At 38.9% G+C, this 15,094-nt stretch overlaps 1 protein-coding gene across 2 annotated transcripts; it reads left to right on the plus strand.

The window, feature by feature from the left end:
* The first annotated feature begins 1,515 nt into the window (after positions 1–1,515).
* GRSF1 (G-rich RNA sequence binding factor 1) lies at positions 1,516–15,094 on the plus strand. Of its 2 annotated transcripts, none has more exons than XM_043572519.1 (10): positions 1,516–2,012; positions 4,480–4,636; positions 5,676–5,831; positions 6,185–6,328; positions 7,030–7,165; positions 9,327–9,508; positions 10,686–10,807; positions 11,980–12,115; positions 12,708–12,783; positions 13,712–15,094. In XM_043572519.1, exons 1-9 carry the CDS (start codon positions 1,659–1,661, stop codon positions 12,755–12,757), a joined length of 1,437 nt encoding a protein of 478 aa, XP_043428454.1. In that variant the 5' UTR covers positions 1,516–1,658; the 3' UTR covers positions 12,758–12,783; positions 13,712–15,094. The 2 variants fall into 2 exon arrangements, with proteins under 2 accessions (XP_043428454.1, XP_043428455.1); XM_043572520.1 differs by lacking the exon at positions 1,516–2,012 and adding an exon at positions 2,108–2,305.

A 15,094-nucleotide genomic window follows, 5' to 3' on the forward strand; every position in this document is an offset into this window, starting at 1 on the left:
CTCACGGTTTGTGAGGTCGAACCCCGGATTAGGCTCTGCGTCGACAGTGTGGAGCCGGCTTGGGATTCTGTCTTTCCCCTATCTCTCTGCCCCTTGCCCGTGCTCTCTCTCTCTCAAAATAAACAAACTTAAAAAAGTAAAAATAAAAACCTGGTGTTCTGTAAGTCATTAGTGTCCATTTACAAAACTTATTGTTCTCTTTATATTATCTAGACATATATAAATCTAACCATCACTTTGATATTTGGTCTGTAAGCCTATTATTATATATCCCTGACTGCATAGGGCATAGCATCATGCCCAGAACACAAAAAACACTTAATGATTATTAGATAAATGAATAATTGTTAAAAATTAGTTTCTATTCTCCCTTATGTTCTATTTTAATAGTGTTAAATATTGGGTGTTACTCCTGATTATAATCTGCAAAATTTCATTCTATGCATTGAGATTGCTAATCCATTCAGATTTGTGTATTATGGAGGATGGCTTCAGCTATTAACAAAATGAAGGCAAGAGTAAATATGGGCAGAATCCCTAACATGTTCAGGGACTGTGAATTCAGATGAATACTGAAAGGGTGATTGACATGATCCTTGGGGTTTGCTTTAAAATATTCCAGCAAAGAAAAAAAATTGGGCGTGGTGGTGGTAGATAAAACAAGACTGAAAAGTGTTGATAATTTCTGAAATTCTGTCATTTTATTATACTTTGAGATTTTCTTGAATAAACAGTTTTAAATCTTTCAGCTTTTCTTATTTTTTTTATTTATTTATTTTTATTTATTTATTTTTTTTTAACTCTCAGAACTCCCTTTTGGTTAATAATCTGTGATGGATCCTGGACCCTGGAGGAGGAAAACTTCACAACCAGTCCTTTTGCAAACCTCTGCCTGTCCACCTGTGAACACGCTAACTTATTACAGGAGGCTTTATTTTTGCTATATACATTATCAGCAGATAAGTATCTATACATTTCCTTTTGAAAAGAAAGTTGTGGGGGGCACCTGAGTGGACTTCTGCTCAGATCAAGATCTCAGGGTTTGTGGGTTTAAGCCCATGTCGGGCTCTGCTCTGACTGTGCGGAGACTGCTTGGGCTTCTCTTTCCTGCTCTCTGCTCCTCCCCTGTTCTCTTTCTCAAACTAAATAAATAAATAAACCTTAAAAAAAACAAATAAAGTTGGCCTTTGGCACAGATCTCAAATTTACGGGGTACTAAACCTCCTCCGATATTATACCAACCTCTTTGTAACAAGAGTAGCACAATTCCTCCCAGAAACGGCCCTGTTGCCCCTCACGTCACGCGTTTCGGGGACGGTGCGGGGGCGTCGCCAAGCTGGCGTTCTACGACTCGGCCCTCCCCAGAGCAAGAAGGCCTTCGCCTCGTCCACTTCGGGCCTCAGTTTACATCGAAGGAAAGAACAACCGGGCGGTCGGACCCAGGCCCCGTGGCCCCTCCCGGCCCTCCGGCAGCCCCGCCCCGAGGGCGGAGACCGGGCGGAGCAGCGCGCTCTCCTCCGCCTCCTCCCGACTCGTTGCTGCCCCGGGTGCCGGCGGCGCATGTGCCTGGCACCCCCTCCCCGGCCCTGGATTCCACTCCCCCTCCGCTCGCGCTGCAGCCGCAGCCGCCTCCAGGCCCCGCGCCGCCTCCGGAGTCCATGGCCGGGACGCGCTGGGTGCTCGGGGCGCTGCTCCGGGGCTGCGGCTGCAACTGCAGCAGCTGTCGGCGCACCGGCGCCGCCTGCCTGCCCTTCTACTCGGCCGCCGGCTCCTTCCCCTCGGGCGTATCGGGCCGTCGCCGCCTGCTGCTGCTGCTCGGGGCGGCCGCGGCCGCCGCCTCTCACACGCGGGGCCTCCAGACCGGGCCTGCGCCCGCCGGGAGGCTGGCGGGGCCACCCCCCGCGGCCGCCTCCGCCGCCGCCGCGGCCGCGGCCTCTTACCCGGCCCTGCGTGCCCCTCTGCTGCCGCAGTCGCTGGCGGCGGCTGCGGGCCCGGCGCGGAGCTACAGCCAGGTAGGTGGGCGCAGCGAGGGGCCGCGCGCGGGACCCTTTCCCGGCCGCGCGCACGCGCTCCCGCGCCCCTCCGCGTGCGCCTCTCGTGCACGCCCGGGGATCCGCGGCACGCGCCGCGCACCCTCCCCCCCTTACCCCCGCCCGCCCAGTCCTCCTATTGGGCCCCAGAACAAGGGACGCTCTCCCAGGCCTCGGGTTTTCTCCTTGTTTTGTTCTCTCGAGTCTCTGGTCGGTTGGGCAGTGTAAGTGTGGCTAGGGGTGAATGTTGAGGCCTTGTTTCCCGCCGGCCCATGGTAGGTTTTGTGAGGCTGTTGATGCCCCCACCCCGCATCCCTGTCGCTCTCCGCCCGCTGGTGGTGAAGTTGGGAGGCTGGACCCGCGGAGGGTTGGGAGTTTCCGTGCAGTCAGAGCACTAGGCCTAGGCGGCCCTGGTGCGCCTCGCAGCCTGCTGATGGGGAGGTTCACGCACAGAGTTACGTGGGCTGGGTTCGTGGGGAAGGAGCCTCGTCGCCAGCGCTCCCCTCTCCCTCGTGTCCCTGGGGAAAGGCGGGCTGCCCCAGTTTACTGAAGGTCACCTCTGCACTTCACCTCCTCTAGCCGAAGGTCCTTTGGGACCATGGGTCGCCGCCGACGGGGGGACGGTGTGGAGACTGAAATATTGGGGGAGGGGACCTGGAAGAGGGGACGCTTAGGGGTAAAGCCACGACTTGGGGACCCAGGAGGGAGGCTACAGTGTTTTCTTTTTTAAAGTCAGTGTGTGTCCTTTAAGAACTCGGATTGCAAATATTTTGTGCCTTGTAGGAAGCTTTCTTTTCTGCTTGTTAACGTGGCGTCTGGGAAATATCAGTACACGTTTTGACTACCCACTCCTGATACCTTGGATCATATTTATCTAATTCAGTTTGTGCTTCTCCTTGAACTTAAGGGAAACTGGGAGGCTAATCAGCATGGCTTCTGTCTGCCAGTGGCTGAGCTAATGGATTTGAATCCTGGCCCAGTACTTTGTGCTGCCCTTTTCGTAAAAGCTTGTGATGCTTGTGGAATTCTGGGAAAATGGGGAATGTTGCCTTTATTAAAAAACACAAACTATCTCTAATAAGCCTTTGCCAGCTGGCTACTCTCTTGATTATTTTTCTGTGAAATTGACTATAGTATCTGTTGAGCCTTTACTAGTGTTGTTACACACTGTGCTTACATTTATCATTGACTTCTTAAAATTCTATGTAAGTCTTCATGAAAATGAGGAGAACATACAGAGGAGTGAAGTATCTCTTTAGCCCGATAGAGTGCAAGTCACTTGTCTTAAAACCTGAGTTGTCTTTCCACATTGATAATTGTGCTTGTTGCATTTTTATTAAGTATGTAAGAGACTTCTGCTAGAGGTTTACATGTATCATTACTTCTTGCAGTTAGACGTAAGTCTTAATGTAAACGTGGGATGGTCCAAAGGAATCTCTTTCCTTAGGCCAGTAGAGTGCAAGTCTTAAAATTTCAGTTGTCGTTCCTGGTTATGGTTGTAGTGCTTATTGGAATCTTATTAAATTCCAGCGTTTGCTTAGTATTGTAAAATAGAGTTCTTTGGGTATGTCTCAGGTTTCTGTCACCTTATACTACTACTGTCACCTTTTATGATCTTTCCCTTATTCAGTTGGTTGGATTTGCCATTTGACAGATTAATCTTTACACGCCTCCTGCTGTCTTGTTTTACCCAGTCCTATCTTTTATTAACTCCCCTTTGCCTACCAGGTTAAGGGAACACATTGAGCTTGACACTCAGGTGCCTCTGCTATATGGTACCAAGTTCCTTTTGCCAGCTCATCTTCTTTGGCTCCTAATTGTCCCTGGCAGTTTAGCCAAATGGGATTATTGCAGGTTTGCAAATAGACTGTTGTTCATGCTGCTTCTTCCCCTCACCTCTCAAACTGGAATGCCCTATCTTTTATATATGGCTGTCAAAATTCTGTCCTTTCAAGGCCCATCGTATCTTATGTCTTGATTCTTCTGTTAATGCTCTGTTTTGAATTCCTCTAATAATCTTATATCTTAATTACAGCACTTAAAGCATCTTGTCTTGTAATGCTTGTCTTAGTTTAGATGGTAAGCTTTTTGAGATGAGGGCCTAACATGGCACATGGTGAGTAGGAGGCACTTGTATTTGTCAGATTGAAGGGACTCTTCTTGTTCTCCCTTAACTAAAATACTATTGTTATTGGGGCTGATGAATTTAAAAACAAGCCCAGAATAAAATTTATGTCCTGCCAAATCACTGGGATATACCTGCATGTTACTTTAGAGTATACAATTTAAGCCAAAATAGGATGGGTTAGATTGGGGAAGTTTATTTCTTGCCTCTGAAATAGTAACTGTCTCCTAAGAATAACATTCGGAGTGTTAGTTTGCAGGAATAAACAATTTCTAAGTAGGTTGTCAGAGAAGTATTTTTACATTTTTCCATTTTTCTTGGAAGGAGTCCAAAACGACCTACCTGGAAGACCTTCCACCTCTCCCTGAGTATGAATTGGCTTCATCCAAGTTAGGAGAAGAAGTGGATGATGTTTATCTCATTCGAGCTCAAGGATTGCCGTGGTCGTGCACTATAGAAGATGTGGTTAACTTTTTCTCAGGTATATTTTATGTATGTTTGAAATATGTAATTTTGTCTGAGTTTTTACTCAGACAGGTAGTCTCACAAAACCCAAGTTAAGCTATGCTATAGATGTCTTATTTGATATTTGGGAATTGTCTAGTTCTGACTGGTTTCATATCATACCAAGTAACACCATGTGTACCATTTGTGGCATATGCCAGGTTTAAAGACTTTAAATGCAACTAAAAAATGTGGTGTTCAAACTACATGGTAGAAACCAGTTTTCTCTGAAGTTCAAAAAGCAAAACCTGTTAACGGTAGCTCTTTATATGTAACACATACATTTAGAATACAGGATCACTTAGTGTCAAGCGATATAATTTCCTTAATAACATTTTTGGAATGTTTACATATCTACAGTTAGTTTTTAAGTTCTGTATCTGACTGTGATTTTTAATATTCCTCTTAAAAGACCTTTAGAAGATGCCACCTTAAATGTTATAAAATCATATAATAATATATTGTGTACTTTCATGTGCGTAACATTGAGTGGGTCAAGTATTTTATGAAGCCAGTTACATCTTCAACTAGTTGCCATTATAAGTATGCAGTATGGGGATCTTTTCCTTGGTAATGAAAAGGGGGCACAATCAATTATGGTAACAACATTATTCTTATAGCATTTTGGAGTTCTTATAGTTACGATTGTAACAAAAGAAAACACTTCTATATAAATCTAATCATATTTTAATTTTTTAAGTGATTTGAAACTGATTGTAGAAGCATTGGGAAGGGCATAATTTGTTCTGTGTTGAGCTTGTTTGCTGTTGTAATGATCAGGAGATTATAAGCTTATATGTTAAGGTTTGCTGTCCTTTTCAAGTGGAACATCTTCCAGACATCCACTTTATTAGCATTCGGACGCCTTCAGTGATGGGGGTTTCTGTAAGGAATATGATAGGCATTTTGGTTCATGCTTTGTTTTGTTGTTGGAATTGGAAGATTGCATTCTAGTGACTTTTATCATTGAAGTAAAAGTTTGATTTCTGGTTTTGATTTTACTCACATACTTTCAGACTGCAGAATTCGCAATGGTGAGAATGGAATACACTTCCTCTTAAATAGAGATGGGAAACGAAGGGGTGATGCCTTAATTGAAATGGAGTCAGAGCAGGATGTGCAAAAAGCCTTAGAAAAGCATCGCATGTACATGGGACAGCGGTATGTGGAAGGTATGTGAAGTCACGTTCTGGCTTTTTGCGATCAGTACGTTAGCCTATACTGTCTAAGGCAGTTCATTTGATCCTTAGCAATAATGAAGTAGTTAGATGTTAGGAATATACCCTTTTGTAGGCTGTGAAAATGAAGCACAGAGATAATCTCAGTTTCTTATTTATAAAATGAGGATGTTGGCCAAGTTTACCTCACAAGATGGGATGTTTAAGTCACAGCTGGCACACAGTAAATAGTCAATAAATATCATTTGTTATTTTTAAATTCTTGGATAACCCAACAAGTGTGATTTTTTTTTAATGTCTTCTTCTGTTATGTAAATTTGCGTACTTTTTGTGCTTTTACATTGCAGTTTATGAGATAAATAATGAAGATGTGGACGCCTTAATGAAGAGCCTGCAGGTCAAATCTTCACCTGCGGTAAATGATGGTGTGGTTCGTTTGAGAGGACTTCCTTATAGTTGCAATGAAAAAGACATTGTAGACTTCTTTGCAGGTGCTTTTCAGTTATATCATGTTTATGAATTATATCATGTTTATATCAGTATATCAGTTACATTATGTTCATGCCTTGTTTTTTCCTGCTGTTGTTTCCTTTTATATCTTAGATGAACCTTTTCTCCTAGGTAACTGCATTCAGTTATATTTGGTTCTTTAGGGGAGAACTCTTCACTCAGATTACCAATGTTTATAGATTATAGAAATGTTTTGACCTATCATGCTGATCTTTGGTGGACGCCACATTTCAAAATTATTTCATGTAGGTTTATTTTATTATTGAGAAAGGTAATCTCTCATAAGAGTGGCTGTATTTGTCTAAGACAGTAACAATTTATATGGTTTAAAAGCATTATCATCTAATTTTAGCTCTAAAAAATGTACCAATATTAGTCATGTTAGTCTAAATTCTTATTTCTCCTACAACACAATTAATGGCAAAAAAAGAGAGGAGAGATTGTGTGTTTTAGATGGACTGCATGGATTCTAAACATTCTGGAAATACAGATGTGTAGGTGTAGCTGGATAATAATTTTCTTTCCATTAGGCATGTATTCAGCTTAGAGACTAGCAAAATGCACTTAAAATTTTAATAATAAAATTCAAAAAAATTAATAGTATGTGAATGAATGTGTTATATTCTAAGGATAAAAAAGACTCCTGTCAGCATTAATTTGTAATAATTTTTTGGTGTCCTAGGACTGAATATAGTAGACATCACCTTTGTCATGGACTACAGAGGGAGAAGAAAAACAGGAGAAGCCTATGTGCAGTTTGAAGAACCAGAAATGGCCAACCAAGCCCTCTTGAAACACAGGGAAGAAATTGGTAACCGGTAAGTGAAGCAGATTCTAATAATGTGGAAGTATCATACATTGGGTCATTTTATGAATGCGCTGTGATAGAACTGTAAAATTATCTAAACACAGCAGAGAGGATAGCATGATGACATACAAATGCCTGACACTTAGGATTAACAAATTATTAACATTTATTATATCTGTTTTTTTCAGTAGGCATCTTTAAAAAGCATTTTCTTACCTTATGTGATCCAAGTATTATCACATCTAACAAAATTAGCAGTAATTTATTATCTAATGCCAGGCCATAATCACTTTCCTAATTGTACCAAAAATGTCTGAGTTGTTTTTTTTTGTTTTGTTTTTTTTTTGGTGCCGGAATCTAGACATGGTTCACAAGGTGCATTTTGATTGTTATGTCTCCAGTTCTCTTAAACTAGGGCAAGTTCCCTTCTCCTTTATTTATTTATTTTTATTCTCTTCCCCTTTTTAAATGCAACTAACTTGAACTAACTTGAATAAACTGAATCAGTCATCCTGTACAGTGTCTCGTGTTTTATATTGATCTTATTGCTTCTTCATTGTGTCACTAGTTTCTTTGTATCCTCTCTTATTTCCTGAAAACTGGAAGTTAAAGCTAAAGTCTTGATTCTTGATTCAGGTTAACATTTTGATATGGATACAATATAGGTGTTTTTGTATACTGCATATTACATCACATTAGAATGCATATGATGGATGGGTTCATTTGTGTCAAATTTGGAGGAGTACTCCAAAGTGTCAAATTTTAGATTGCTGTTTTACTGCTTTCTGGCTGTTTTATTTGGCTGCTTTGAAGTTTAAAAAAAAAAAAGAAAAGCCATTTTAAAGTTGTGTATTTCAGGATCTTTGTATAGAATTGATTCAAAGGTCTTTATTAAATTTTTAGATAAAAATATGTATGCAAAAATACCCTCTCCCCCCCATTTTCTTTCAGTAGTTTTCATGTTTTCTTGTATGTCTTAGGACAAATACATCAATGTTTTTATGTGGTAATGTTATGGCAGTGTATAAATGTCTTCAATAAATTAAGAAGTGGTGCCTATCTAATAGTTATGGATCTGTAAATACAAATGATTTTTGCAATTCAGTCTTGATAACTTAATTTGGAAAAGCAGTCTTGAGGGAAAAAAAAAGCACATAAAAAACCAAGCTGGTTCCAGAAGCTTGGATTTAATAGATAATCCCACTGCCAAGTAGATAGCAAGTCAGAATTGACATTTAGTTCATGAATCCTCATTGACATCTTGGTGTCGTTCTGGGGGACGTTAACTCCTCATATACTGTGAATTTTTTAAAAAATACATTTATTTTGAGAGAGAGAGTGCGATTGGAAGAGGGGCCAAGAGAGAATCCTAGGCAGGCTCCATGGTCAGCACAGAGCCCAACACAGGGCTCGATCACATGACCATGAGATCATGACCTGAGCCAAAAATCAAGAGTTGGACACTTAACCAGCTGAGTTACCCAGGCGCCCCTGATTTTTAATATCTTATACAGATATCATTAATTTTCACAGAATTGACTTGTGAGGCTTCAAGAGATTGATAACCAACTATAAAAAACAAAACCTTTCTTACCAGATTATTTTCATACACACAATTAATCGTTGCATAGTTGTCCTCATGAAGCAAGACGGAATAGAAAATACTGTTAAAGGGTGCCTGGGTGGCTCAGTTGGTTAAGCGTCTGACTTCAGCTTAGGTTATGATCTCAGGATTCGTGAGTTCAAGCCCTGCATCAGGCTCTGTGCTGACACCTGGGAGCCTGGAGCCTACTGCAGATGCTGTGCGTTCCTCTCTCTATACCTCCCTCACTCATGCTCTGTCTCTCTCTCTCAAAAATAAACATTAAAAATATAAAAACTAGATAAACATTAAAAAGTTTTTTTAAAAAAGAAAGAAAATACTGTTAAAATGTATATGAAGAAAGCTGTTATCTTGGGCAGGGATGTGAGAAAGATTGAATCAGTGACCTGTTCTGTTGAGAGTACTTTTCATGGGCTAATATCTATATCTTATCTTACTTTTCCTCCATCACTTGTGTTTCATAACACCTTTGTGTTGGAAATATTATATATGTATGTTTTATTTTAAACGAGTTCAGTCTAAAGTTACTTTGCATTGCTTGTGCCTGTTTACTTTTGCTTTGACATAGATATATAGAGATATTTCCAAGCAGAAGAAATGAAGTCCGAACACATGTTGGTTCTCATAAGGGAAAGAAAATGACATCTCCTACTGCTAAGTATATAACTGAGCCAGAAATGGTCTTTGAAGAACATGAAGTAAATGAGGATATTCGACCCATGACAGCTTTCGAAAGTGAGAAGGAAATAGGTAAGGACCTGCATCCTGTTGAGATTTAATGAATCTGTCTTGTGATACTAAAATATTTTTTATGAACATGTTGTATGAAATGATTAGATTATAGGACCAAGGAATTGAGTTGAAGATTTATCGGTCTTTGAGTGTAGTATGTACTTTGAATATGTGCAGCAGGGCTTAATTATTTCATAAAGTTTTTTTTATTTAATCATTTTTGTAGATTCTGTATAAAAAGCTGGGTGGCACAAATATAAAACGAAGTAAAATGTCAACATTTACAGGTGAGGGGTGCCTGGATGACTCAGTTAAGTGTCTGACTCTTGGTTTTGGTTCAGGTCATGATCTCATGGTTTGTCAGTTCGAGCCCTGTGTTGGGCTCTGCGCTGGTAGCGTGGAGCCAGCTTGAGACAGAGTCTCCCCCCGCCCCTCCCCTGCTCGTGTTCTCTCAAAATAAATAAATTTAAATAAACAAAGATGAGAAAAGATGTGGGTAGAGAGCAGAAATGTTGACTGAATTAAAGAGTTTTGTTTGCCTCTGTATTTAATTATTCCTCTGATTCCTGACCACTAAGCAACACTGAAGTTTGATAAATCCTTTTTAAACTGGTGCTATGGGATTATCCCATTACCATATTTATTCTTTTTTAAGTGGCTATAACCCCCCAAATTTCTGTTGCCTCTATTTCTTCACTCATAATCATTTTTCTTCTCTTTGTTCTTATAGAAAAATCTGTAGTTTGTAATCTGGTATTAGTTTGAGGCACTAAATCTTTGCACTAAATCTTCATGGGGGTTCAGGTGATATTTGTTAGGTGTCACACATTTCAGATTATTTTTGCTTTTAAAATTAAAGCCCTTCCTGGGGCTCCTGGGTGACTCAGTCGGTTAAGCGTCCAACTTCAGCTCAGGTCATGATCTCGTGGTTCCAGAGTTGTAGCCTCTCTGCTCTCAGCACAGAGCCTGTTTCAGATCCTCTGTTCCTCTCTCTCTCTGCCCCTCCCTGCTTGTGTGTGCTCTCTCTCTGTCTCTGTCTCTCTCTCAAAAAATAAAAAATAATAAAATTAAAGCCCTTCCTTACTGGTTCAAGAAGAATTGAATAATTGGACATAAAGATTATGCCTAATTATAATCTGTTAATAACCCTTAAAGCCTTTATGTTCCTGATAGTGCTTTTTGTTCCACTTCCCAGAATTGCCTAAGGAGATGTCCGAAAAGCTTCCAGAGGCTGTTGATTTTGGAACCCCATCTTCACTACATTTTGTCCACATGAGAGGATTGCCTTTCCAAGCTAATGCTCAAGACATTATAAACGTGTGTGGCAGTAAGATACCCAATCTCAATAGGTTTGAACAAAAGTTCTAAAATTGAACTTATATTAATTTGGGAAAGATAGAGAAGAAAATACCATATTTCTGAACTATCTTTGGACAGTAAGATGGCATCTCCATTGTTGTAGAGGCTGAGAAGTGTGGGTTTTATTAAGGTCAAATGTATAATGATAAAGAGGATTTTACAGATACAAAATTATGTGGTATATGTTTAGTATTCTAATTAAGAAAGTTTGAAAAAACAAAACACCAAAAGACAGATAAACACAGACAAAAAAACAAAATAGGAAAGTTTGGGTTTTCTCCAAAATGGTTCATTTTATTCATTTTTGAGTTTAGGAAACAGACTCAGAGGGAATTTGTCACAAGGCAGTTATATACGAAACAAGAATCTAGTGTTCCTATGCTTAGAACCATGTAGGCTTCTTCCTCAGGATTCCCTAATTCTTGGAGAAAAGGAATTTTAAAAATACTCTTATAATAGATAGTATATGAAAACAAAAGGAAGCAACAGCCATATTGACTTCATGAACTTGAGGACATATATGTAAGGTAGATTCCAGCCTAGACTCTTCAGTTAGTGGTGGGGCCTCAAAATTGTCTTCATTATTTTAAAAAAACCAGATAGGAGTCATATCTTTAACCAGACAGAAGTTGCACAATCTCATTAAAGTATTACATTTGTGTTGCTTTGGTTTGAAATGATAACCATTCTCAGTGTGGTAGTGGTTTATGTAGTGCTGGTAAAAAACCTGATTCACAGGTACATGTCTGATGAAAATATGGTAAAAACGACTTATTAAGAAATGAAGTATATTTGATGGATGCTGTTTAGAAACAGGGAAGGATAAATTAGGGAGGAGTAATAAAAATAGTCCTTGTTGGCATAAAAAAGTTTGAGTATTCTTTGTGTAGTGTACTTACAGTTTACGTTTCCAGTGAACAAATATTTGAAATGTAACCTTGAGTTCCAAAAGGATCAGAAAAGCCAGAAGAGATGGTAGATGTGTAACTACATTGTTGCCTAAGGAGATTTCCTAAAAACAAATTTATTGAGCGTATGAATCAGAGTCTGACAGAAAAAAATGCAGAACCTTAAGACTTCTAGAAATGGGGCCTCCTACCATTATGTTCCTTTTGGCTTCTTTTGTTTAGTTTTTTGCTCCACTGAAGCCTGTTAGGATCACCATGGAATACAGTTCCAATGGGAAGGCCACTGGAGAAGCCGATGTGCACTTCGATACCCATGAGGATGCTGTTGCAGCTATGCTCAAGGATCGGTCCCATGTTCGTAAGTGCTGCTCATGGTTTCCATTGTCATTTTGGATGTCTGTCTTTGCTTACAAATGCCTTTCTGTATTTTGAGTTTACCTAGACTTTTTACTTGGGTAAACTTGCTCTGTTAATACTACTAAATTACATGTAAAAAGGGCAAAACACTATATTGTAATGAAAAGCTTTTGTTTGCTAATTCTGCATATTTCTATACAGAGTTAGGGTGTTTTTTTGCTTGTTTTTTAGATTTTTTTTTTGTTTTTAATTAGGAAAAGTAATGGACAAAGGGTTTGAGTTGCTGTCTGAACTATGAGAAAATGGCTGCAGTATTGTTTCTCCCTTTTTAAAAGCTTTATTTTTTTTTATTTTGATTTTATTTTTGAAGTTTATTTTGAGAGTGAAAGCACGAGTTGGGAAGGGGCAGAGAGAGAGAGAGAGTGAGTCAAGCAGGCTCCATACTGTCAGCATGGAGCCTTACAGGGGACTGGAACCCATGAACCCCTGAGTTCATGACCCCTCAGCCAAAGTCAGACGCTTAACTGACTAAGCCACCCAGGCACCCCTTCCTCTTCAGTTTCTTAAAATGAATCTTTTTTTGTCATTCTCAGACCATAGGTATATTGAATTGTTCCTGAATTCATGTCCAAAGGGAAAATAAGACTTCCAAGGACTCCAGATAATAAGGTACATTTAAAAGGTACAATTGTGGGAATTATTTTCAGTTGATAAATTAAGCATTAACTCATTTATAATATGGTGGAAACCATTTTTTTTTTTTTTAATGAAGATCAAACTAATCATGATATTGAGCATCACAAAGAATCTTTTGGCATCATTCCCAATATTCATGAATCTATGTGCCTAAAATTAATTTTTACCTTTAATACCTATTAATTATATCACACTGAAAAGGTGCTTTTGTTAGTTTTTCTTCCTATAAAATTTAAACATATTTTCTCAGTTTCTAAGATATTAAGATGTTTAAAATGATTCTCCTGAAATCGGGGCATACATTGTTATGTTCACTTAATGTAACACTGTCTCTTTTCCTAAAAAAGTGTTATGAAAATGGTTGTCCTAGGAAGTACATGATTTCATAGTTAACCTATGACAAATCTAAATGTTTTGATGTCCCCTCCCTTGTCTAAATGTTATGTGGTATCTTTTATTTCCCCCTAAAATCTTTTAATGTATTATAATCATTTTTTTGTATATAGTGGTACATTTGAGACTGTTAACTAGAATGATTTCTTGGAAATGCATGGAGCATTTCTTTACTATAGTTGTCATAGGCTATTTTTGAATATTAAGTCCCACAATCTTGTGATGTTAGATATTAGTTAAATCCATGTTATATGTATTTTGTGCTTAATTGTGAAGATCTACTGTCTTCATACCAGGCTGTAAACACTAATGCCTAATAATTGTCCTTAACTTAATGGATTTGTCACCAAATGGACTTGCACTAAACCAGAAAGAAAAGAATTGATCATTTTAAATGGTCTGGGAATGGGTATGATATGGCAACGCTTTTTTTGTTTGTTTGTTTGTTTGTTTGGGCAACACTTTTTCGTTGTGAGTAAATGTCCAACATTTTTCATTTTATTTTCAGGATGAAACAGGAAGCATTTCATTTGCACATCTTTCCTGGACGTGGAGTATAAAGTTCCAGTTTTGTAGCAGCAACTGCTAGAGAAAGGATTTGGGGGTTTTGGGTTAATTGCTTATAAGACAAATTACATAGTGGACTATTTAGAAAGGAAAAGGAAAGTTTCAGTTTGGAATTATGAAATAAACCACAAATTTAAATTTTTGTTTAATCTTCAGGATCTGATTTAAAAATCTGGTTTTTATTTTATACGATTAAACACTTTGTTTTCATAGAAGTTATGTTACCCAGTGTAAAGACTACATATTTTTTTTCAGCACTGTCCTTGAAAATCTTCCTCCCATTTTGCAGATGATCTGTTTGAGGTTTTGTCTTTCTGCCTATGAATTGAGAGCTCTGATTGTAAAACTTCTCTGGAATGAAATGCTGATTTATTTTAACCAAATACTCACCAAAGCAAGGAAAGGTTTCAGACCTTCAAACCATTATGGTTTGGCAGAGTAGTTATAATTTTAGGTGTATTAGATTACTTAGGTAGGGGTAGAAATTTAAAAGAAAGAATCAAAACAAAAAATAAGTACCACAGGTTAGTGAGTGTAAATGACAACAGTTTGGCAGTTTTAGGTCTTTAGAAATGTTTTGCCTTTCTACGCCTTGTGCTAAAGGCATTTGACATTGGTGCCTGTAATACTAAAGGAGAGAATTCTAGTCTCAACTTAAAAGTTCACTGAACACCCACCCCCAACGTTTTTTGATTTTGGGTAAATCATAAGGTGTGTGTTAGTCTCAAAACTGTGAAGTGACATGTGAGAGAACAGTCCTGACTGGTAAGGACATTAATGGCTTCACTTGAATTTAAACCAGCTCCCTAGAGGAAAAAAATGTGTCTCCTCATTTGCTTTTTCAGTGGGATAGCATATCCCATATTTTAGAACAAGTAGGGGTGCCTTGCTTAAATAAAAATAGCATTTAATGTATAATTGTGTGAAGGGTTTATGGATAAAGCTGTACTTCTGTCACATTGTGACAGTACCTTCTGCTTAATATTAAACAGCTTGTTATTTAAATATTGGATCAAAATGGCTGGCTTCAAAATGTAGTCGTTAATAAACTAACTTTCTGTGCACCTGTGTAGGAGAATCAAAGTCCTGTATACTTTCTTTGCCTTGTTGCTGTTCTCAGGGTGACGACTGCCACATAGTTACCAGGAGATACAATTCTAGTTCTTAAAATTGAATTAGCCCAGATTTCTGAGAGGTGATATCTGGAAGAGAGATGATGCCTTCTCTCACCTAATACATAACCATATTTGATTACCAGCTAAGATATGAAATCACTGTACTGTAAGTAGTCAATAAATGAAGGCTTGTTTCAGGCTGCAGATTA

This window comes from Prionailurus bengalensis, chromosome B1 (assembly GCF_016509475.1).
Source record: "Prionailurus bengalensis isolate Pbe53 chromosome B1, Fcat_Pben_1.1_paternal_pri, whole genome shotgun sequence".
Lineage (NCBI taxonomy): Eukaryota > Metazoa > Chordata > Mammalia > Carnivora > Felidae > Prionailurus > Prionailurus bengalensis.

Excerpts from the sequence above, each read along its gene's own strand:
- GRSF1 (XM_043572519.1), top strand. The coding sequence starts at position 1,659 with ATGGCCGGGACGCGCTGGGTGCTCGGGGCGCTGCTCCGGGGCTGCGGC. Across the intron at positions 2,013-4,479 it reads CGGCGCGGAGCTACAGCCAG|GAGTCCAAAACGACCTACCT; the intron begins GTAGGTGGGCGC and ends TTTTCTTGGAAG. Across the intron at positions 7,166-9,326 it reads AGGGAAGAAATTGGTAACCG|ATATATAGAGATATTTCCAA; the intron begins GTAAGTGAAGCA and ends GCTTTGACATAG.